The sequence below is a fragment of the Notamacropus eugenii genome, chromosome 1 (assembly GCF_028372415.1).
Source record: "Notamacropus eugenii isolate mMacEug1 chromosome 1, mMacEug1.pri_v2, whole genome shotgun sequence".
Classification (NCBI taxonomy): Eukaryota; Metazoa; Chordata; class Mammalia; order Diprotodontia; family Macropodidae; genus Notamacropus; species Notamacropus eugenii.
The window spans coordinates 240,506,126-240,530,713 of record NC_092872.1 but is presented as its reverse complement, the minus strand read 5'-3'; the positions used below and the strand labels follow the sequence as shown (position 1 = coordinate 240,530,713).

At 43.2% G+C, this 24,588-nt stretch overlaps 2 protein-coding genes across 4 annotated transcripts; both read left to right on the top strand.

The window, feature by feature from the left end:
* The first annotated feature begins 878 nt into the window (after positions 1 to 878).
* Positions 879 to 5,454, top strand: LOC140524717 (zona pellucida sperm-binding protein 3-like). Of its 2 annotated transcripts, none has more exons than XM_072639454.1 (9): positions 879 to 1,277; positions 2,494 to 2,612; positions 2,766 to 2,869; positions 3,369 to 3,546; positions 3,633 to 3,753; positions 3,829 to 3,920; positions 4,099 to 4,205; positions 5,114 to 5,212; positions 5,294 to 5,454. In XM_072639454.1, the coding sequence occupies exons 1-9, from the start codon at positions 954 to 956 to the stop codon at positions 5,416 to 5,418; spliced, it is 1,269 nt and encodes a 422-aa protein (XP_072495555.1). In that variant the 5' UTR covers positions 879 to 953; the 3' UTR covers positions 5,419 to 5,454. The 2 variants fall into 2 exon arrangements, with proteins under 2 accessions (XP_072495555.1, XP_072495564.1); XM_072639463.1 differs by having other exon boundaries at positions 921 to 1,277; positions 3,693 to 3,753.
* Positions 5,455 to 18,102: 12,648 nt separating this feature from the next.
* On the top strand, positions 18,103 to 24,519 carry COMMD4 (COMM domain containing 4). 2 transcript variants are annotated; one of them, XM_072628311.1, is made up of 8 exons: positions 18,103 to 18,268; positions 19,468 to 19,539; positions 20,596 to 20,661; positions 21,154 to 21,193; positions 21,994 to 22,113; positions 22,330 to 22,410; positions 23,329 to 23,505; positions 24,186 to 24,519. In XM_072628311.1, exons 1-8 carry the CDS (start codon positions 18,266 to 18,268, stop codon positions 24,224 to 24,226), a joined length of 600 nt encoding a protein of 199 aa, XP_072484412.1. In that variant the 5' UTR covers positions 18,103 to 18,265; the 3' UTR covers positions 24,227 to 24,519. The 2 variants fall into 2 exon arrangements, with proteins under 2 accessions (XP_072484412.1, XP_072484413.1); XM_072628312.1 differs by lacking the exon at positions 19,468 to 19,539 and having other exon boundaries at positions 18,143 to 18,268.
* The last annotated feature ends 69 nt before the right edge of the window (positions 24,520 to 24,588 follow it).

Sequence of the window (24,588 nt, the reverse complement as noted above, 5' to 3'; positions counted from 1 at the left end):
TTTTGGTTCTACTTTACTTCACTCTGCATCAGTTCATATGAGTCTTCCCAGGCTTCTCCGAATCCTTCAAATTCTTCATTTTTTAACAACCCAGTACAATTCCCTTAACTGATTATATGAACACTTTTTTAAGCCAATGACTTCCACTTGTGTTAACATGACTGACTAGCCCAGTAAGTAACAAGCCACACTTATATAACACTTTCTGATTTATAAAGTCCTTTCCTCAGAACAGTCCAATGAGGTGGGTGGTACAGTGAACCATCAGCCAAAAGCATCTATTAAACACTATGGACTAGAAATGATACTCAGCACTGGGGGCACAAAGAAAGGCAAAGCGGGATCTCTCCTCTGTTTGAGGAAAAAACCTATGAATAACTGTCCTTTTGAGACAGACACAGCATAAATGGAAGATGACCTCAGCCACAGGGGGATGGAGGGGGGAGGGGGGAAAAGCCTTGGCAGAAAGCGGGATTTTACAGAATTAAAGGAAGCCAGAAGTCAGAGGTGAGGAGAGAGAGCATTCCAGGCACTAGGCATAGCCAGCACAAATTCAGTCAAGAGATGGAACATCGTGTCAATAAACAACAAATAGACCAGTGTAGCCAGACTGCAGAGTTCAGGGAGAGGAATAAAGTGCAAGAGCTTTGTTGTTCAACCCTCTCATTTTACAGATGAGAAGACTGAGGCCCAAGGAAGGGAGAGATTTGAACCCAGGTTTTCTGACTCCAATCCCAGCCCACTTTCCAGAGAGCACCTCCAAACACCCAACAGGTGAAAGCAGATTCCCCTCCATATTCTTCCTCATTTTCAGTTGAGACCCTAGTTGAGTATGAAGCCTGGAGCAGCTGGGGGATGGAGTCAGGTGTCCTGGGTTTGAGTTTGGGATGAGATGAGGATGGGAAAGGTATAAATGCCCTGGGCAGTAGCTCACCTCCCCTAAGGTGGGTGAGATGGCACTGGGAGCTAGGCTAGCGTCTGTTCTCCTACTCTGGGCTCTCCAGGGTGGGGACTGGGCTGGAACCAAGGTCCTCTCCTGGGTTACCCAGCACCCTGCTCTGGGATCTCCATTCTCCCCACCCCCTGTGGTAGACGTGCAATGTGAGGATGACCGGCTGGTAGTGAGTGTAAACAGGGATTTCTTTGGAACTGGGCGGCTGGTCCAGGCTGCAGAGCTGACCCTGGGTCCTTCGGCCTGTTCCCCAATGCCCGCAGACCCCCTGAATAAGAGAGTCATCTTTGAGGTGGGACTCCATGAGTGTGGAAGTGAACTCCAGGTAAGAACCCACCCTAGAGGGGTTCCTGCAGCCCAAAGGATTTGTTAGACGTTAAGACCACAGGAAAGGCCGCTAGGGAGTGCAGTGGATAGACCTCTGGTTCTGAAGTTAGGGAGACCTAATCCAATTCTGGCCTCAGACGCTTACTAGCTGTGTGACCATGGACAGGTCGCTTAACCCTATTTGCCTCAGTTTCATCATCTGTAAAAGCCCCAAAGAGTATCTTTGCCAAGAAAGCCCCAAATGAGGTGACAAGGAGTCCAGTGTGACTGAAATGACTCAACAAAAAGACCACCATAAGGGTAGCTAGGTAGCTCTGGTCCTGGTGTCAGGAAGTTCTGAGTTCAAATTCAGCCTCAGACACTTCCTAGCTATGTAACCCTGGCCAAGTCATTTAACCCTGATTGCCTCAGTTTCTTCTTGGTCAAAGGTGAACACAATCTCTGGGCTGAGTTGGAGGATCTATCCCCAGGTCCTAGCACCATCCCTGACTCATCAAGATGCCCCACATCACCCCCAACTCCTGTCCTCCCAATCCTTAGAGCAGGGATTATTTGATTTCTGTATTCCTGGATTAGTATAAATGAATGAATGATTAAGAAAAGTACTAAGCTAAAGCTGGAGATACAAAGAGATCAATCAGGCTCCCTGACCTCAAGAAGCTCACTTTCTAATAGGGGAATCAAGGCACATGGAAGGCTTTAGTTTCAAGGCAGATGGAAAGGTCTCCAGATCCTTAAAGGACAGCAACAAAGCAAACATTGATGCCTTTTCCTTAATGTCATTTGCACTTATAAAATCATATCTGATGTGATCTGACAATACTAAGAATTCTGGTGGCAGGAACTTTCTTTTCTGGGTCTTCAATAGGTATGGATATAGCTCCTGCAGGATTAACTATTGCACTGTATCTTGACAGGGGTTTTTTCCCAGGATAATGGCTGTGGATGCTGGACTGGGAACATTGCTGGTGCAAAAGCTCCTGGGTTGAGAGTCCGGAATGTTCCATTAGAGTCTGAGGGTATGATGGTAGCCAAGGTGGTCTGCCCTGCCTGACACATAAGCACCTCCTGTCTCTTCCTCAGGGTGCCCTGCTACCCCAGTTAGGGTAGCAGGCCTGCCCTGTGAGTATGAATTCAGGTCATTTCCCCTAGTCATTGAGCTACAGGGTCCTATAGATACAAGGTCACATTGGGAACTATCTCTTCTCCCCCAGATGACTCCAGACTCATTCATCTACAGTACTGTGCTCCATTATACACCAAACCTCTCGCAGAGCCCAGTGGTCCTTAGAAGCAGTCCTGTCTCAGTCCCCATCCGGTGTCAATACCCCAGGTAAGGGATGGGGTAGGGTAACCTCAAGGGCTCAGGCCTTCCCCAGAGGGTCTACAGCTGCTCTTCCTCAGGACTCTGGGGCGTAGGGCCCTCCCTTCCGGGGAGCCTCTTCACCACCCCATAGTGTCTCAGACCTCACTCCTTCCCTTCTAGGAGAGACAATGTGAGCAGCAGAGCCATCCTTCCTACCTGGGTCCCTTTCCATTCCACCCTGTCCAGGGAGCAGCGGCTCAAGTTTTCCCTACGCCTCATGGCAGGTATGGGACACCAAGAAACATGCATGAATTGGGTTCTTACTATGGGCACTGAGCCTGCAAAACCAAGTCCTTGATTTCAAGGAATTTGTATTCTGATGGAGGATAAAGGGGAGAGATGAAAGCACCCTGCATGGGAGCATGGTTTTGAAGTCCAGAAACCAGGAATGTGACTGGCATGGAAATGAAGGCTAGCCTAAGAAACTACAAAATGGAGGCACTCTCCAGTGGGAGAAGAAGGCAGGCCTTATAGACAAATATTTCAGTTTGAGAAGGCCACAGGGATGTGAATGTTTCAGGACAAGGAGTTCCACTACACTCACCCCGGGTTCCAAGGGAGGTTCCAGGATGAAAAGGCACCAGAAATTCCAAAGTCAGGGGTAGGGGGTAGGGAGCAGGTGGGAGAAAGAGAGACAGTGATTTAGGGGTGGGGTTCTCATGGGTGAGGGGGTTGGGAGGGAAATGAAAAGATGAACCTGTTCTCCCTCTCCTTAACTTTTAGATGACTGGAGTACAGAGAGGATCTCTTCAGCCTTCCAGCTAGGGGACTTGATCCACATTCAGGCTGAGGTCTACAGTGGTTACCATGTGCCCCTGAGGCTCTTTGTTGATCGCTGCACAGCCACCTTGACCCCAGACCCAGTCTCTGTCCCCTACCATGTTATCATTGACTTCAATGGGTAAGAGGGTAGAGAAAGGCCAAGACTTGGGGGAAGGGGGAATGAATAGACCTCAGATGCATCTGATACAGGCCTGTTATGCCCAGGTGCCTGGTAGATGGACAGTCACTTGACTCTTCCTCAATCTTCATCTCTCCTCGGCCCAGGCAGAATGTACTGCGTTTCATGGTAGACTCCTTCAGGTTTGCCCAAGACTCTAGGAATGAGGTAAATACCCTCCCTTGAAAGCTACAGGTTCTGGATTACTGGGCCTTCCTAACCCCATTCCCCTCCTTTTCCTAGATCTATATCACCTGCCACCTAAAAGTCACAACCACTGACCAGGTCCCCAGCCCCTTGAACAAAGCCTGTTCCTATAACTTAACAACTGACATGTGAGTGTCTTGAGAATTCAGGGTGAGGGGAATGGGGGGGGGGATAAGGGCGAGCAGTTTTCTATTTTATAGAGCACTCTGTGACTTAAAACATGTCCCCCATTTTATGGAGGACAGGACTGAGGCTCATGGGTAAAATGGCTTATTCCCAGAGTGACTTGTCCTTTTTCTATCTCAGGTGGGTCCCTGTAGAAGGCCCTAGTGACATCTGTACCTGCTGCAAGACAAGAACCTGCACACACCTCTCATCCTCCAGGAAACGGAGCCTAGCAAATCAGGAACCAGGTGAGCATTAGCAGAGACTTGTCTACCCAGTCTGGTAAGATCTGAGGGGTGGATAGATCTCAACTGTCTTGAAATATAAAAAGATGCTTAAAGAACTATTTATAAGTTCTATAAGGAATGTATAAGGAAAGGAAGCGATTGTCTCAAGAAGCTGGGTGGTCAGGGGTTTGTAACTGATACAGACAAGATTGCGTAACAGCAAAAGCACAGGTAGGGGCTGGAGTGCCAGGGGTTTACATCTGGTTTTGATTTTTTTTAAATCATTTCATTGATAGCCTTTGTCAATCTCAAATTTTATTTTATTTTTTTCAACCTCAGATTTCAGAAATATAACACCCCCTTATATAAAAAAAAAAATTTTTAAAAACTTAGTGGAGCAGATGCCTTTAACAGAACATTCTGCCTTTATAGTCTGCCACCTCTGCCTCCTAGTTCCGGGATCAAATGAGAACATACGAAAGACGTTGAGCACAAGGTCTGGCACTTAGTAGGTACTGCATATATAGCAACTTATTAAAAGGATAAGAAATGAACCCCAATCATGAAGGAAGGAAAGAAAATGACTAGAAATAGTCTAATAACCAAAATGGTGGATCCCCCCCCAAAAAATAGAATGGGATCTCTAAGGAGGTGACAAGTACCTGCCGTCACTGGAGACCTTCCAGTAAAAGGTAAGTGAATGTTAGACAGGAGTCAGTTCAGATTAGGTAATTTCAACTGAAATGGACTTCAGAGACTGCTAATTAGGAGCATTAATTAGCAGGGTGTTAATGAAAAGACTAGTTGGATAGGGACTGAAGATATCAGAAGAACAGATCATAAATTAGGTAGGACTGAGGCTCTGAAGGACTTTCAACACAGGAATTTGGGTTGACAATAAACTGTCTCCTTCGGCTCTCATCTCCTAGGTAACCCTTCAGAATTAGAGGCTGATCTGATGTTGGGGCCTCTGGTCCTATCTGAGGCTGAGAATGGACCAAAACTGGGGGAAGAGAACAATGTAGGAGGTAAGTACAGGCCCTGGCTCAACATAGGATCTGGCTTGGTTCATGACATTTTTAACTACGGGCTCTTCTACTTTCTTTCAGACATCCCAGAATGGCCAGAACTGCTGCTGTTGTTGATGGTAGGGGTAGCGGCTACAGTCTGCCTGGTGCTGTGCCTAATCGTAGGCAGCCACAAATACAGATTTCCTTGCTCCAGGAATGTCTAGGGATTCTACCACTGAAATAAAGTGAAGGAAAACACACCTGTGTCTGTCATCAATTTGTGGGGGGCAAGCTTAGAAGACAGTTAAGGGCTTTTTAAAAATTATATTTATTTCATTAAATATTTCCCAATTACATGTAAAAAAATTCACAGTTTTTGAAAATTGAGTTCCAAATTCTCTTGGCCCTCCCCTCTCCTTGAAAAGACAAACAATTTGATAAATGGTCAAAGGATATGAACAGGCAGTTTTCAGAGGAAGAAATTAAAGCTATCTATAGTCATATGAAAATGCTCTAAATATTGATTAGATGCAAATTAAAACAACTGAGCTATCACATCACACCTATCTGATTGGCTAACATGACAAAACAGGAAGATGATAAATGTTGGAGAAGATGTGGGAGAGTTGGAACACTAATTCATTGTTGGTGGAGCTGTGAGCTGATCCAACCATTCTGAAGGGCAATTTGGAACTATGCCCAAAGGGCTACAAAAATGTGCATATCCTATGACCCAGCAATATCGCTTCTAGAACTGTATCTCAAAGAGATCATAACAATGGGAAAAGGTCCCACATGTACAAAAATATTTATAGCAACACTCTTTGTGGTGGCCAAAAACTGGAAATCAAGGGGATGCCCATCAATGGGGGAATGGCTGAACAAGTTGTGGTATATGAATGCAATGGAATACTATTGTGCTATAAGAAATGATGAAGAGGAAGACATCAGAGAGGCCTAAAAGGACTTATATGAACTGATGCCTAGTGAAATGAGCAGAACCAGGAGAATACTGTACACAGGAACAACCACCTTGTGGGAGGAATTTTTCTGGTAGACTTAGCCCTTCACAGCAATGCAAGTACCTAAAACGCTCCCAATGGACTCTTGAGGCAAAATGCCTTCCACATCCAGAGAAAGAACTATGGAATTGGATTGCAGAATGCAGCAGAATATTTTCTCCTGTGTTATGTTTTGTTTTGGTTTTTCTCATGGTTTCTCCCGTTCACTTTAACTCTGCTATGCCACATGAGTAATGTGAAAATGCGTTTAATAAGAATGTATGTGTAGAACCCATATAAGATTTCATGCCGTCTTGGGGAGGGAGCAGAGAAGGAAGGGAAGAAAATCTAAGATTTATGGAAGTGATTGTAGAAAACTGAAAACAAATCAATAAAAGAAGCATTTTTAAAAGAAAAGGCAAACAATTTGATATTATATATGTGAAGTCACGCAAAACATTTCTATTAGCTATGTTGCAAAAAAACACAAAATAGTTTTTTAAAAATATGCTTCAATCTGCATTCAAGTTCATCAGTTCTCTCTCTAGAAGTGGAGAGCATTTTTCATCAAGAGTCCTTTGGAACTGGGCTATCATCTGAATCAGAAAGCTAAGTCTTTCACAGTTGATTATCCTTACAATATTGCTGTAAGTGTGTATAACATCTGGTTCTGCTCACTTTGCATGAGTTTATAAGTTTTCCCAAATTTTTCTGAAACCATTCTGCTCATTATTTCTTATAACACAATAGTACTCCATCACAACTATATACCACAATTTGTTCAACCATTCCCCAATTGATGGGCATCCCCTCAATTTCTAATTCTTCACCACCATAAAAAGATTTTTGTACAAATAGGGTTTTTTTCCCCTTTTGTAAATATTTTTGTATGAATAGATTCTTTTTCCTTTTCTTTGATCTCTTTGGGATACAGACCTGGTAGTGGTATTACTGGGTAAAAGAAAAGGCAGTTTTATAGATCTTTGAGCATAACTCCAAATTTCTCCCTAGAATGGTTGGACTAGTTCACAGCTCCACCAACAATGCATTAGTGTCCCATTTTTTTCCACATCCCTTCCAGCATTTGTCATTTTTCTTTTGTCATTAGTCAATCTGACAGGTGTGAGGTGTCATTTGAGAGTTAAAACAAGTGCTTCAAAACATGGCAGGGAGAAGGAGATGAGTTCTGCCTGAATGTCCTTTGCTTTAAAACCAGGACCACAAATGTGAACTTGGATGTGTTTAGGGATTCATGAAAACCCTGGCCAGTATAAGATTTAGAAGGAACCCCATAGCTAGAAATGGAGATTTTTCCCCTAAAAAAGCAGAGACCCAAGCACTGTGATCTTACAATCAGGCCACTTGGTGAGGCTGACATCAGTGTCCACCAATAAGTTTGGCTGCATCTTGTAAGTCTTTACTGGAGACTTACTACAACCACCCATTTAGAAAGCATTTACTACTAAATGATGGAAAAAGTGGAGCTGAGGACTTATCTCTCATGCCCCCACTGTGAACTCCAAACTAACAAAGAAGCTTCTGCAAAGTTATCATATTTGAATGTCTTTACAAAAGTCTGCTTGTATAAGATCAGTTTTCATACAGAGTCTTTTATAAAGACTTAATACAAAGAGATTAATACACAACTTGCAGTCTGGATTTAAATCTGCAGCTCTCGAGCAGGAGCTTACCTTTTTTCTGCCATGGAAACTTACTTGAAAATTTTTTTTTTAATGCACAAAATACATAATTTACAAAGTAAACTAATTAGAATGAAATAAGTATCAAAATATGAAAAAAAAAAGTTCCCAGAACTGTCCTATAGGTGAGGAATGTGAGGAGGCAGGGAGGGTAATTAAGAACCACAGTCCCTCTATCCTCATCAGTTCAAGAAGATGTAAATGTAGCCAGTGACCCAAGTGGTCTTCAAAGCCTAGCTGTTAGGAATGATGAAAAATGATGCTTCCTTTTTTTTCTCTCCCATTCCCATTAGTACCTGTCCCCTTCTCTGAGGAGAGAGACTGACTACAATTACCTCGCTATATGGCAGTAGTTTTGAACCGTGTCTGGAAAAAAGCTTGGTGCTCTTTCCCAACATACCCAGTTGGGAGAAGCACTTCCCAGAAATGTTTCTCCTCCCAACTAGAGTTTTAGCTTTACCTTTCCCCACCCTCGGGCTTTACCAGCTAGAAATCAGTCGGCTCTTTAACTAAAAACACAAACTAGCCATCCTGTAGAGTGCCAAGATAATAGGAAGTAACAGTATTAGGACTTGAGACCATGGAATCTTAAGGGTCTTCTTTAGGAAAAATCACCTATAAAGGCTGCCTGAGCTATCTCCTCAATGAGCTGCACTATATTCTTTACTAATTTATTTCCCCCTTTGTTTCACCTTCTCTTCTCTCACTCCTCCATCACCTTTTTTTTGTTGTTCCAGTAGTGTTGGGGAGGGGGTCACTTGGGCTAAGGGATTGTGTTCAATTTTCGATCATATGGGCCAAGCCTATGACCTCTATCAACATGATGCTGATGCCCTGAGCTGGGAAAAGAAGCCCAAGATGGAGTTTTTCTTCAAAGTCCTCATGAGGCTGACAACTTGAGACTGGCTAGGGTCAGAAGTCAGGCTCCCCATTTGTAGGAGAAAAGGGATCAGAGGTGTTGACTACACTAGCTGTATCTGGGCTACATACCAAGAGCTGGGGACCTAAAGAAAATGAGAATCCTAAAGCAGCTGTGCTAACATAAAGGAAAGATTCTTGTGATTTTAGGATAAGTGTTCATAACCTAAGATCTGTGGATAGATTTCAGAAGGTTCATCAGCTTGCATAAGAAAAAAAAAAGACATCTTTATTTTTATTAACCCTTATGTGAAACGTAGCATTTCTTTCAGATAATTAAAAACATTATGCTAAGGAGACCATAGGCTTCACCAGATGAAAAAAAATTAAGAACCCTTGATCTAGAGGTGATTGGAATTCTAGTTGTTAAGGCAAGAAGAACATTATTCTTATTTCCTTCCTTTCCCCCTGGGGTAGGGGGGTGGGCAACAGAAATAGATCAATATTTCTTTCTTTCTTTTTCTTCCTTCCTTTCTTTTTTCTTTTCCTTTCTTTTCTTTTCTCTTTTTTTTAAAGATTACTTCTCCATATCTGGCCCAGGCTGGAAGCAGAGAGACAACTCACTGTTCTGTTCCCACTCATTCTGGGGTAGCTTTGATATGGTTCACTTTCAGCCTAGGCAGGTTTACCAACCTGGTGCCAAGGGCTCACCACCTTCTTACTGAACTTAGTGCAGACATTCCATCAATCTTAGCCCTGCTACAGCTCAGAAGCTCTGAGTTCAAGAGTTCCACCAGCCTCAGCCTCCCTGGTTGATTGGATTATAGGCCTGAGCCACCAGATCTGGTTGAGATCACTATTTCTGAGATAAGTGAACTATGTCATTCTGCACTTGTCATCTATTATTTCTGCCAAGAGATTAAGTTATAGTCCCTGCATTGATCCTGATAATCATTTAATTTAAATTTTGGACTTTAATAAGGGCTCAAGCCTGAACTAATCAATCGGACTGTTTTGCTTTGCTCTAAAAATGTCCTTTTCTGTGTCAGCAACTTCAAAGACCTGTTTATGACAGGATGCCTGCAACCAGAGTGGTGGGATTTTTTCCTTATCTTGTATCACAGAGACGTGCTATATAGAGGAAATTCAGACATCCTGGAATCATAAATTCCAACTGACACTACTTTGTTAATAGTCTTATCTCACTGAATCTACAACTTATACAACTAAGAAAATTCCTTTCTCATGGTAAAGTGTATTTAAGCCTGGTCATTCTTCTATCAGGCAGTTAGAAGTTTCTTCTGGCTCCATGATCATGTAATCACTAGCTTTAAAGGAATAAACAATATGCATTTAGCCTGTTCACCTTTTTTAACCAAACTTTCAGGTTGACAATCACCAATCTCAAGGCTATTTAACACTCTCATTAATGTAATTCTCTAACCAGAGGGTCTTCATGCTTAGCACAGGCCCTGATACACAGTAGGCATTTAATTTGAAGGAAACCTTGAGTGACTACTTTTCAGGCAAGATGAAAGCTGGACCAGAGAGATTCTGAAACTGTGACAGCCGACTGTGATTCCATCTCTAGCTAGAGAATCCCTTTGAGAAAAAGTGCATTTTTACTTCTGTTCACTATATCCGTGGGTCTGTGCTGTCTCTTGTGGGAGCCCTCCACTGCTGCATGTTACCCTCCAGCCACACTTTTTCACCTTCTCACACTTTCCTTGCCTGTCTATCCATAAATTCTGCATCAAGACTTTTCCCAATGAATGGGATGACTTAATCTACATTTATGGAAGAGATTAATAAACAGTTGCTCATAGGATCACAGATCTAGAAGGGACCTTCAGGGTCATCTACTCCAAACCCCTTATTTTATAAATGAGTAAACAGAAATCCACAAAGGTGAAATGTCTTGTCTATGGTCATTCAGGTAGCAAGTGGCAGAGCCCAGGATCAGAATTCATATCCCAGCACTCCAAACTCCAGTGCTCTTTCCACTGTGCCATATGCCTCCTGGTGGTTGACTTTAAATATTTCAAGGACTGGTCAAAGGATATGAACAGGCAATTTTCAGAGGAAGAAATTAAAGCTATCTATAATCATATGAAAAAATGCTCTAAATCACTATTGATTAGAGAGATGCAAATCAAAACAACTCTGAGGTACCACATCACACCTATAAGATTGGCAAACATGACAGAACAAGAAAATGATAAATGCTGGAGAGGATGTGGGAGAGTTGGAACACTAATTCATTGTTGGTGGAGCTGTGAGCGCATCCAACCATTCTGGAGAGCAATTTGGAACTATGCCCAAAGGGCTACAAAAATGTGCATACCCTTTGACCCAGCAATATCGCTACTAGGACTATATCCCCAAGAGATCATAAAAATGGGAAAGGGTTCCACATGTACAAAAATATTTATAGCAGCACTCTATGTAGTTGCCAAAAACTGGAAGTCAAGGGGATGTCCATCAATTGGGGAATGGCTGAATAAATTATGGTATATGAATGTAATGGAGTACTATTGTGCCATAAGAAATGATGAACAAGAAGACTTCAGAGAGGCCTGGAAGGACTTATATGACCTGATGCTGAGTGAAAGGAGCAGAACCAGGAGAACTTTGTGCACAGCAACGACCACAGTGTGTGAGAGTTTTTTCTGGTAGACTTGGATTTTTGTAATAACGCAAAAACTTCTTATAAAAAAAAAAATCCCAAAGGTGGTTCTCAAGGCAAAATGCCTTCCACACTCAGAGAAAGAAATATGGAAGTCACTCACAAAATGTAGCAGATCATGTTTGTGTATGTGTATGTGTTTGTGTATCATGTTTTGATTTGTTATATGATTTCTTTCATTTATTTTAGTCTGACTACATAGCATGACTATAGTGAAAATATACTCAATAGGAAAGTATATGTAGAACCTATACAGAATTGTATGCAGTCGTGGGGAGGGAGGGGGGTAATGGGGGGTAGGTAGGGGGGGATAAAATCGCAATTGTATGGCAGTGATTGTTAAACATTAAAAAATAAAAAAAAAGTAAAAAAAAGTAAAAATAAATAAATAAATAAATATTTCAAGGACACCTGTGTAACACTTAGGCAATTTCTCCCTTCCTGGTCCCCAAGCCCAATTCTTTCAGGTTGTATTTGTCCTTAACGCTTTTGTACACCACTCCTTGGTACCCAAGTTATTGCTGGTAAATTTACCACTGCCTTCTTATCCATGGTGTCTTTCGGTTGCCAAGTGGATTAAATACAATATTGATTCTTCACAGATGGAATGACTGATTATACAAATTAACATCCCCTGCAGCACTTCTTGCCCAATTGGTTATTTGAACTCCCAGGCTGAGGTCCCCAGAGGATGCCCCAACTTGCTCTTCCCCTCAGGATTCTAGGATGATTTTTAAGGAATGTGGCTTTTAACACCATAGCTCCTGAGCCCCCATCAGTGTGGTATGTTCATTATTATCAAACAATCAGCCAAATTCCATTAGCTTTTAGAAAAGATTTTTATTAATAAGATACAGCAAAAAAAGTTGGTATAAAATATTTCCCCAATAATGGGGGTTTATTCAAGAGAGCAAGCTCCAATTTAATGAACAATGCACAGTCACAGTAATATTATATGATGACAAACTTTGATAGACTTGGCTTTTCTCAGCCATGTAATGATCTAAGACAATTTCAAAAAACTCATCATGGAAAATGCTATCTACATCCACAGAAAGATCTATGGAGTCTGGATGTAGATCAAAGCATCCTCTTTTCTCCCTTTTTTTGTTTGTTTTTCTTTCTCATGGTTTTTCCCTTTTGTTCTGATTCTTCTTTCACAACATGATTAATGTGTAAACATGTTTAATATGATTATATATGTATAATCTATATCACTTTGCATGCCATCTTGAGGAGAGGGAAAAATTTAGAACTCAAAATCTTATAAAAGTGAATGCTGAAAACTAAAAATTAACAATTAAGTTTTAAAAAAAAAACCTTAAAGTACAATGGCAATAAGGTCTATGAAGTAGTTGAGAAAAAATGTGGCAAAGGGGTAATTCCTGGCCCTAGAATTCCATTTCTCCCTTTGCTGAGTCCTTGGGAATTTCTCCTTACCTGCTGGATAGGTAGCCCTGCTGGGCCACTGTGGGTCAGTGCCTCCGTTCAGTCAGCAGCAGACACTTGTCTCTGAACCTAGAAGTCTCACTTCCTGAAGCAGTTATAATCCCCTGGACGGGTCTTTCCATACCCACTTGCAGGTGCTTTCTGTTGTTAGCCCTGTTGTTGTTAGCCCACCATTCTGGTGGGCACTGCTATAACTTCCAGTCACTGGTGATACCCCGAATGGGACCTGTGGATCTCCTTAATTTACCAGGTCATCTGGATATTCCCTTCTCAGATCGAGAAAGAAGATGGAAAAAAGAAACAGTTCAAAGACACATGGTAGCTAGGTAGGAAAATGCAACCAAATGCCCTCTCCTCAGTCCCAGCTCAACACCTCCTGAGTCATTATTTCTTCCAGTCAATTAGAATTTCCATCATCACCCAGTGTGAACTCCTCAGGCATTAACAATCAGAAGTAGGCTCACCAAAGTTTCCATGGGTTTGGACTAGAAGCAGATAGAAAATCTCTGTGTATACTTCAAAGATTAGCTGGCATAAGCTAATTCATTCCTGCTGAATGAAGACAAAAGGATTTATTTTTACAACAAAAAGCAATATCTCTACAACCCAGGGAGAGATCCTATGCAAAAGGGTTTGAGCTACAGGTTACATATCAAAAATGGAAAAAATAACAGTTTGGGTAAAAATAGTAATATAAACATATGGTTAGAAGGAATACTCATCTCAGTGGAATCATGAAAACACAGATTTACTCAAGTAAATGTCATAACACCGTGTGGTGCAACAGAAAGAATATGGACCTTGGAGTCGGAAGACCAGGGTTCAAATCCTGTCTCTGGTTACCACTTGAATGTCCTTGGACAAGTCCCAACCTCCAAGAGCCTCAGTTTACTCATCTGTAAAATGTGGGAGTTTGACCAGATGACCTGTAAGTTTCCTTCCAGCTCTAGGTCCCATGAACATATCTGATAAGAGCCAAGGAATTTTTATATCTCTAAAAGAACAGTGTTGCTCACTGAAGAAATAGTCAAAGTACTTGAATGATTCTTGAAGGAAGAAATATAAACTGCTAATAAGCCTGCATATTTGAATACTTCATTGAGTCTGTGAACTCTTCAACATGGGTTAGACAGTGAAGACTGAAAGCCATTCCCACCTTCTCATCCTGTTTTGTGTTTTTTGTTTTGTTTTGTTTTGTATTTTGGGCCAGGGTGGAGATTTTATCAGTATGGAAACTCTGTAGAGATTATAATACTCACAATTGCTAGCACTTACGTAGTGCTTTACAAATATTGTCTCATTTTATCCTCACAACAACACTAGGAGGGAGGTGTTATTATTTCCAATTTACAGATGAGGCAGACAGAAATGAGTTAACACAGCTGGTAAGTGTTTGAGGTTTGGTTTGATCTCATGGTTTCCTGACTGCAGGTCTATCCTGGGGCACTCTATGTGGTGCACCACCTACCTGTATTTTCACTGGTAATTTATAATCCTAGAGAGTTAAAAGGTTGAATGATTTGTTACCCACCTCTCTGTGTCAGAGGCAAGACTTCAGCTGAGAATTTTCTGACCCCAAGGCCAGTTCTCAACCCAATAAGTCATACTTCCTCTCTCATAGTCCATATTTCTCCATCAAGAACTATCCATTGTGGCTGAACAAGCTGTGTATGATTGGGATGGAATACTATTGTTCTATAAGAAATGATGAGCAGGAGACTCTCAGAAAAGCCTGACAAGACTTACATGAATGATGCAAAGTGAAATGAGCACAACCAGGAGAATATTGTGCACTTGTAGCAGCAACATTGTAATGATGATCAACTGTGAATGGCTTAGCCATTCTCAGCAATACAATGATCCAAGATAACTAATTCCTAAGGACTTACTATGAAAAATGCTGTCCATCTCTAGAGAAAGAACTGATGGAATCTGAATGCTGATCAAAGCTTTATTTTTCTTGGGGTTTTTTGGGTCTGTTTTCTTCACAACATGGCTGACATGGAAATATGTTTTGCAATATACTTGCCTTTTCAATGGGGGGGGGGAAGGAGAAAGAATTTGGAACTCAAAAAATTTAAAAACAAATGTTAAAAATTGTTTTTACATGTAATTGGGGGAAATAAAATATTAAATATGAAAAAACAATTTAAAAAGCTAATAGAAAATACATAAAAATTAAAATAAAATAAAAAATTAACCGGGGTGGGGAGGTAAATTATCCACTGTGCTAGAGACCTTCCTCTGTATCTTTTACATTCCCTGGGTATCAGCGCTATGCTCAGGCATTTTATTCCTTGTGTTGCAATCTGGCTGACTGCCAGCTCTTCTGAGCATATATTTCATGGTTGATATCTTTTTATATGAATTCTCAGATGTACAAGCTATCACACTGGTAATACAGAGCTTCTACCGGAAAAACAAATTGCCTGTGAAGCTGGGCAATTTCTCTCTAGAGAAATCCCAATCACAGCAGCCCTAAAGGAGACTATTGCTCAGATTATCACAATGGCCTCCTAATTGATCTCCCTTCCTTAAATCTCTCTTCTCCAGTTCATCCTCATCTACAAGTCTACTATTTGACAGGCACTGTGCTAAGCACTATGGATAGAAAGAAAGGCAGAGGAGCTCCTAATCTAATAGGAGAGAGAACATGCAAGTAACTATGTACAAGCAAAATGTTAACAGGAAAAGTTGGACAAATTTGATACTGGAGGTCACAGGGAATCACTGGTGCTCATTGATTGGGGAGTGACATGGTCAGATCTTTGCTTCTGAAAGATCATTTGATAGCTAAATGGAGTTTAGGCTGAAGTGGAAAAAGAGGAGACAGGGAGACTAACCAGCAGGCCAGTGAGATAGACTGGTGGTGAGGTGATGAGAGCCTTCACCAGTGTTATGGCAATGTCAGAGGACAAGGGGGCATAAACAAGAGGTGTCATGACAAGAGAACTGACAGGAATTGGTAACTGACTGGAGCTGGGAGGAGAATGAGAGAGTGAAAAGTAGAGGATGACACCTAGATTGTGGCTGGGAGGAGAGTGATTGCCTTTGATGGTTAATGGGGAAGTTAGGAAGAGGGAAGGATTTGGGGGGGGGAAGATAATGAATTCAGTTTGTGCCTGCTGATGTCTACAGGACAAAATGTCCAATAGGTGGGAGACAATGCAAGCCTGGACATCAAAACTGGAGCCCAGAGGTTGGATAAGTAGATATAATAATAATAAATCTGCCTGTTGATGATAAATCTCTGGTACATCCAAAAAAAAAAAAAAAGAGCCCAGGACAGAGCTTTGGGGGAGTGTAAAAGCAAAAAAAATTCATGAAATACATATATATGTATGTATATATGAAATGGGTAAAGAATAGATAAAGTCCTATATTTTTTCAGGTTTCTTGTCCATCATAGTTCTTACAGCTCTCTAAGTTTTGTTTTCACAGTTTGGTATGAACTGTTCTTCTGCTTCTGTTCATTTCACTCTTCATTATTTTATAAAAGTTTTATAAAATGTCCCCCTTCTATTTCCCCATCCCCTCTTCCTTCCATATTGGGGAAGTGTACAGGGTCTATCCAGACATTCTCTGTGTGCATGCAGGCAGAAGCTATCTGTCTACACAAATAGAAACCTGGTCTAGAGCTTCATCCAGTGCGAAGAGGGCTGGATTTGCAGTCAGAAGACCTAGGTTTCTATCCACATCACTTTCTGTGGGACTTTGGGCATGTCGTGGAAATCAAAAGAAAAAACTCCTGGACACAGTCAAGTCAAAAGATTTCCAACTTGTCAGCAAGAGTGATCCACACAGAGAGTACTTAACCTAGCTTAGTTTTTACTGTGGGATTTCTTTTATGTACAGAAAAACAACAAAATCAAAGGAAAGGATTTCTCTATTCTGATTGACTATGTCAACAAGATTAAAGAATACATGGGAATACAGGAAAGCAAAGTTATTCTAAGAAACATCAGCTTTAAAAAGATATAAATGATCTATCCACAATTAATTGCAGCTAATCTGTCTTTTGTACAAACAGGATAGTGGTGATGATATATGGTGCAGACAATTAACTGCCTCAAAAAGATCTGTTGGAGGAGGTAAAAGGTACAGGGTATTTCTTCAGCTAAGTGTTAACATACATTGGGCTTGCTCACCAAACTATAACCATCTTGTAATTATTTCAAACTAAGATGAAGTTTCTTAAGTTCAATATTAGTTAAGTTCATTTTTTGCTAAGTTACTTTTCCCACTCTGGGATTGTTTCCTCTTCTGCAAAATGGGGTGAGGGTGGTCCAGAGCAAAGGTGTCAAACTCCCAGCCAGTGGCCCCAAACCAGATTAAAATGTAATTGGGAAATGTTTAACAAAAATAAATAAATAAATAAAAATTCAACGTCATGTGAATGATACTGATTTGTAGTTTTCCAAGTCAATATGTGGCCCCCAGGCATTTTTTCTATTTGAGTTTGACACTCAAATAGTTGACTGAAGATGAATAAACTGCAATCCACCTCCAACGTGGGAGGTGATGGTCTTAATGCTGAATCAGACATGTTTTTGGACATGGACAATGTGTGAATTTGTTTTGTATGACTGTGTGTTTATTATGAGGGTTTTTCTTTCTTTTATATTGTGGGGAGGGGGAGAAAATGGTCACTTATTTTTTCTTTGAAAACTTAAGAAAACTGGAGGTACGAGAAGGGGATTGGACTCTAAATGTTCCCTAAGGTTTCTTGTATATCTAAATCTACTATCTTACATCAGCAGGAGCAGTTTAGGAGCGCAGCCACTAGATCTAATCCGGTCCTGCTCGATAAACTCGAGACTCCCTATTGCCTCTAGGATCAAACACAATCTCCCGTGTTTAGCTTTCAGAGACCTTCACAACCCAATCCCAAACTCACTTTCCAACCTCAAGATACATTAGTCCTCTTCTTGCACTCGATGGTCAGGCCAAACTGGGAAATCTCTGCTCTTCCCCCTCCCCCCTCCCCGTCACTCCATTCTCCACCTCCCCGGCACCACCAGCCCTGTGGGCTAACTATTGTTACTTTGTATCTCCCGGAGGAGCACAACAGAGGTGGCAGACGCTGAAATGAACCGCGTCAGTTTCAAGAGGAAGTCGATGGGGGAGGGGAGCAGAGCGGAGCAGGATCCCTCCCTCTGGGTCCAGCATCCCGGGAGGAGCCAGGGTGAGCCGGACTGGGCTGGCCCGGCCTCCGGGGCGGTCCTGAGTCAGCTGACTGGTTGGAGGCTGGCTTGCTCATGGTCCCATCACGTGAGGCGCTCCAGCGTCAGCTGACCCAGCTCTTAGAGGAAGAGGAGGAGAAGGAGGTTGGCCTGGGGGCTTCTGTGGGGCATCGGTCCAGGGCCCAACCTGCAACATGGTGAGGGCTGTGGGAAGGGCAGGAGGGGGCCAGGGCACACTGGGCTTGGCCCAGGCCCTGGAATCTCGTCCATTCATTCACTCCGTGGCATGGGTTAGGCGTGAAGGAGAAGTGTCCACCGTGGGGGAGGCTCAAAACTAGCTATGCCTGTCCTTTTCTGGGAAAGTCACTTAAACACTCTGCCTCACTTTCCTTCTCTGTGTCAGCCTTGCAGGCTTTCAGACTTCTGCCTGGTGGATTCTAGGTTTTAGATTTCCATAATGGACTTGCTGAGTAATTGCTTCTGCTAGTTACCTGCCCTACTTGGGGGGGGGGGGGATGCCATAGGTCAAGTGCATGCTTTAATATTGTTATTATTATTACAGTTAGGGGATCGTGCTATTCAATCATTTTCGGTCATTCGGGGTTTTTTGGCTAAAATGCTGGAGTGTTTTGCTGTTTTCTTCTTCAGCTCATTTTACAGATGAGGAAACTAAGGCAAACAGGGTTAATTTTGACTTGTCCAGGGTCACATTGTTAATAAGTGCCCAGGGCCTAATTTGAACTCAGGAAGATGCTACTATTCTTCAAGAGAGGGTAGAGGCTAGGCCAACCTCATGAGTCCTCAGCTCTGAGGATCGTGGGGGGCTTCAGGGATAGCTCCCACCATGCCTGGGCTGAGGGAAGGAGGTCAGATGAGGCCCCAGTGTGGTCCAGCCTAGGGAGGGAGAAGGGAGTCTGCTCCCTCCCTGAAGGTGGCCTCCTTATGCATCTGCAGAGATGTGGCCCTTTCACCTTTTGGACCTCATTTTCCCCATTGTTAGAAGACTGGACTAAGTAAGCAAATGAAATAATGTATGCTAACTGCTTTGCAAAACTTAAAGTGCTGTATAAATGTTAGTTGTTGTCATAATCATTAGCACTGAAGTTCTTTCCAGCTCTTAATCTGTGATCCTGTGATCCCATCGCCCCTCTCAGGCTGGGGCCACTGACCTCCCATTATTTAAAGCAACTGAGACCAAGAGGAATTCCCACATCCCTCCTTGGTCACCATCTCCACTTAACTACATTCATCCAGTGCCTGGCCTTTCTGCTCCCTAAAGTCAGGAGAGAGGCCTGTCCCTCTCCTCTGTGCTGTATCCTTTTATAGGTTGTAAATCACTGACTTCCCTTCAGCCTTCTCTTCTGCCCCCTTCAGAGACATGTGGTGCTCTTTCTAGAGGTTCCGGTTCTGTGGTGACCTGGACTGTCCAGATTGGGTCCTGGCAGAGATCAGCACGTTGGCCAAGATTGTTGAGTATTTCACCTCCTGTATTTGGGAAGAAAGAGGGATGCTTGAGGGGGTGGGAAGGCAGGATGTGGCTATCGCATAGTCTCTCCCAGGACAGGGTAGCAGGATTCTGGGGTCCTCAGGCTCGCCCCTCCCTGAAACTCTGGGTACAAGTTGCTATTTCTCCTGTACCCCTGTCTCCCTGCCTGTGATTGGAGGTGGGTGGGCAGGAGTTGTCTAGAGTGTGGTGAAGCAGAGAGTGGTGGACATGAAGACAGGAAGGACCTGAGTTAGAATCTGGCCTCTGACACTTAGCAATAGTCTGATATCCTTCCAGCCTTATTGGACTCTCCCTCCTGTACTCTGTGATACCAACCCTGTGTTCTTCTCTCTACTGAAGAGACACACACATGCACACACACACACACACACACACACACACACACACACACACACATACTTACACTTACACTTTCTCTCCATCTCTCATTTCCCACCTCTTCACCTTTGTACTGCCCATGCTCTTCCTGACTTCAACATAGAACCCCTCTTCCTTCTCTTTGCAGCTCAGCTGTGCCATCTACAGGAATCTTTCCTGATCCCCCCAATTACTAGTGCCCTCTCTCTCAAAACACCTTGTATTGAACTACCTGCCACTTATTTGCATTCATTCTCTTGATTTTTATTTTGTATATGTTTAGATGTATCCATGTCCTCTGCCCATTAGAATAGAAACACCTGGAGAGCAGGGTTTCATTCTTTCATTCTTTACATCTGTATCCCCAGTACAGTGCCTGGCACTTGTGATGGATGCTTCATAAATGCTAATTAATTGATTAATGCTAATTAATTAGAGCATTATGTAAACACAAGCAAGCCCATTAACAACCCCCAAATCTCGGATTCTTTATCTGTAAAATAGAGACAGTCCTCGTGTCTACTTCCCAGACAGTTGTCATGTTCTGAGGAGACAGAGCATGCAAAGTGTTTTATAAACCAAAAAGGGCAGGAAGAAAATTTATTTATTGGGTAAATGGTGGATGACAAGGTGATGGTCATGGCTATGTTTTCCCTACAGTCTTCCGTCAAGCTGAAGCTGATCTGCAGTCAGGTTCTGAAAGACCTCCTGGGACAAGGGATTGATGTAAGTCAGCCGCCATCTTGGGCACTAAGGTCCCATCTCCTGGACTGGGGGGATTTCTGAAGCCTTTCTGGGACAGTGGCATCACTCATTGCCACTTGGTTCTATCTGCTTCAGACCCTCTCACCCAGATTTAGGCCATCCCTGTGGAACCAGGAAGCCAAGGAATAGAATGGACTCCTTGGGAAAGAGTCCAGAAGCTGGATTGGTAGAAGTGGGATCAGGGGAAGGCTGAATCCATCTCTAACTGGGGAAACCAAATGTTAAATTTTCAGTGTTAAACTCTCAGAAAAATTGGCCACCCACCACGGCTTGATTTGTTGTTTTGTTGATTGTCTAGGCTTAAGAAAGTGATGGACAAAATGTTAATAATGCAGATTAAACTTAATAGTGGGTTGTGTATATTGTTTTGGGGAAAGCTGGTTGTTAAACATTTACCAGTAGGATGGGGGACAGAGTGGGACTCAGCAGTGACCAAGGTATCTTCTTTTGCAGTTTGAGAAAATCCTGAAACTTACAGCTGATGCCAAGTTTGGTGAGTCTGGATGCCACCCCCCAGGCTCATATCTTCTTCATGCTCCTGCACTCTGGTCACCTCCTCTCAGAAGCCTTCCCTGACCACCTCAGCCCATACACTAAGCCTGTTAGCATCCATGTGTATAATAGGCAGCTTTAACTTATTTTGCAAATACTGTACTTGCCACAGTACAGTACCTTTGCTGGCTAGGTGAAATTGATATTAAAATTATTTGTCAGTTGACAAGCATTAATTAATCTATACTGTGTACCAAGTCCTGTGCTAAGCACTGGAAATGCAAAGACGAAAACACTTCCTCTTGCCCTTCCCTTCTAATGGAAATGATTACATATATAGAAGATATATAGTTGTAATTTTTCTTTTATCTAAAATAACCTTATATTAAGTAGCATTAAATATTATTAATATTAAATTATTAAATGGCGTGAAATACTAATTTGTTGATTGACTGGGTTAAGAAGAGAGGAAGGAGTGGAGACCCAAGGAGGGGAAAACTGTCCCTGCCTTCAGAGAGCTTCTAGTCTGGCTGAAGAGACAGAACTCAAGTGCATGAAAAAATCCTCGAGCATTCATGATGTGGAAAAAGAACTGACCTGGCTTTCCCAGCTTGGCCACTCTGCTCCCTGTGACCTTATTCCTTCCCCACCCCAAGGCAGCAAGAGGCAGCCCCCATCCCAATGTACCAAGGAGAGCTCCTTGATGGGGATGTCCCGTCTCCTGTCCCAAGGCTCAGGCCAGCCCAAGATAGGGTAGGGGAAGTCCTGGGCATCTTGTCAGTGTCCCTCTGCTCCTCCCAGAATCTGGCGATGTCAAGGCCACGGTGGCAGTACTCAGCTTCATCCTCTCCAGTGCAGCCAAGCACAACGTGGACAGTGAGTCCCTCTCCAGTGAACTGCAGCAGCTGGGGCTACCCAAAGGTATGGGTTGAGGGGAGGCTGCAGGCTTTTACCCCTGACTGATTCCACCCCTGGCTGCATGAGCTGCCCTCTCTGAGCCTTCACCAGCTGTAAGATGGGTATGGGGGCAGCAGATGAGGGGCAGTCAGCAGCTCTCCCTCTTGGTGTCTCACTTCAGACTCTTGGTCCTCGCCTTCCGGGGTCACTAACCCCCCCACTCTCTTTTCTCCCCTCTAGAACATGCCTCAGGATTATGCCGTTCTTATGAGGAGAAACAGGGGCCCCTCCAGGAGAGCTTGAGGAGCAGCAGCCTAAGGTGTAAGTTGACTTGAGGGACCAGGTCAATGCCTTGGGCTTGACCCTGCACCTGCTCAAGGTGTTCATGAGGAGCCAGGGGTTTAGGGTCCTGAATACTGGACTTAAGTATGTTGGATTTAGTGACTTCTAAGGTTCCTTCCAGCTCTGGATCATGATGCTGTGACTAAAGAGGGAGGGAGAGCCACTAGTCCAGGCTGTGGCAGAGGGAACAGAGCCTGGGAGAGGCTGTGGACCAACGCATATCTACGCAAGTAATAATGGAGCAGTTTTGGATATCCGTAATACTCAGCCCCATACACAGCTATGACGTGGGGAGTCCTGACCTGGGAGAGCTTTGTCCACCCCACCCTAAGTTTAGTTAAGGAGCCAAGACTCACACATGAAAACACAGAAATACCAAATAACATGTACTAGGGGTCAGATAACTGTATGGACTTTAAGGGCAGTAAAAGAAAGTACATGGGCTGAAGTGTTCAAGGGGCCTTCCTGGAGAAGGCAAGCCTTGAGCCAGGTCAGAAAGGATGGGAATGATCACCCTGACATGTGGCCAACACTGTATTTCAAAGCTCTTTCAGACCCAGAAGTCCATTTGCTCCTCATAGCTGCCCTGCAAAGCTAGCAGACAGGAATCATTAGCCAATGGAATGTGTGTTCCCTGAAGGCAGAGATTGTTTCATTTTTATCTTTGTATTTCCATTTTTATCTTTGTATTTCCAGGGCCTAGCATAGTCCTTTGCATATGATAGATGCTTAATCATGGCTTGGTTAGTGAATTTTTGACCCCATTTAATAGATATTTAATAGTTGGGGTCCAGATAAATCATAATAATATGTCATAGTTAATTACTGGCAGAACTGGGACCCTGGTGGTTCTTGGTGACAGGTGGGGTCTTTAAAGCTCTGCCTCCTTCCCTACAGTGAGCAGACTGGATAGTGTTGGCTGGCGTGTGGACTACACAGTTAGCTCCAGTCAGCTCTGCCAAGTTCATGAACCAGAAGTGCACCTGAGGCTAGATGTTCGGCATGACCCAGTTGGTCCAGCAGAGCCTGTCACCATGACACTGTCAGCAAAGAAGTTCCAAGTTCTGTTGACAGGTAAGGGGGATAGAGATTGGAGATGCTTGAGAAATCATAGAATTCCAAAGATTGTCTAGTCCAATTCATACCTGAACAGGAATTCATAGGATCACAGTTTTAGAGTGGGAAGAGTCCTCATGAGTCTAGTCCAAGTTCCTCATTTTATAGGTGAGAAAACTGAGGCCTAGGGAGGCTGAATAATTTGTTCCAGGTCACAGAGGTAGTAAGTATCAGAGATGAGATTTGAACACAGATCCTGTGGCTTTAGAGCCAGTGCATTTTGCACTGTGGTATGGTAATTCCTTCTATGTTATTTATACCCATCAAGTAACCCTGCAGCCTTGACTTGTAGAACTTTATGGAAGGGTAACTTATTGCCTCCTGAGCTAGGCTGTCCTCCTTTGGAGTAACTCTAATTGATACAGTTTATATCAGGCATACAATTTGTCTACACACGCACGCATGCGCGCGCACACACACACACACACACACACACACACACACACACACACACACACACACACACACACACACACACACACACACACACACACACACACACACACACACACACACACACACACACACACACACACACACACACACACACACACACACACACACTGTTCTGTCCTCTGTCCCTGCCCCTCTTCTTGGCTCCTTCCCTTTCTCCCAACACCCTCCTCTGTGTCTTTCAGAACTCAAACAAGCACAAGCCTTGATGTCTTCCCTGGGCTGAGAGCTGTTGGACAAGTAAAGGAAGCCACAGAGTGGGCTGGCTTAGCTCAGACCTGAACCTCAGTGTTTGGGCTGCTGCCCCTTCTCTCTATACCACCCATTCGACCTCTCCACCAGGCCTGAGTATGATTGGCCCCCATCTTCAGGACAGCTCAGCCCTAGGGAGTTCAGCAAAAGGACCTGGTTGGGTTAGGGACCCCTAAGGTACCTTCCTGATGTCCATCCCCACCACTTCCTTGCCTCAGTTTTGTACCATTTTACCGAAGGGTTGAAGGAATAAATGTTGTTGCTGAGGCTGTGTATGTCTTTGTGAGATGCCGCCATCCCTCCAAAGGAGACAAGAGAAGACTGCATCTGAGAAGA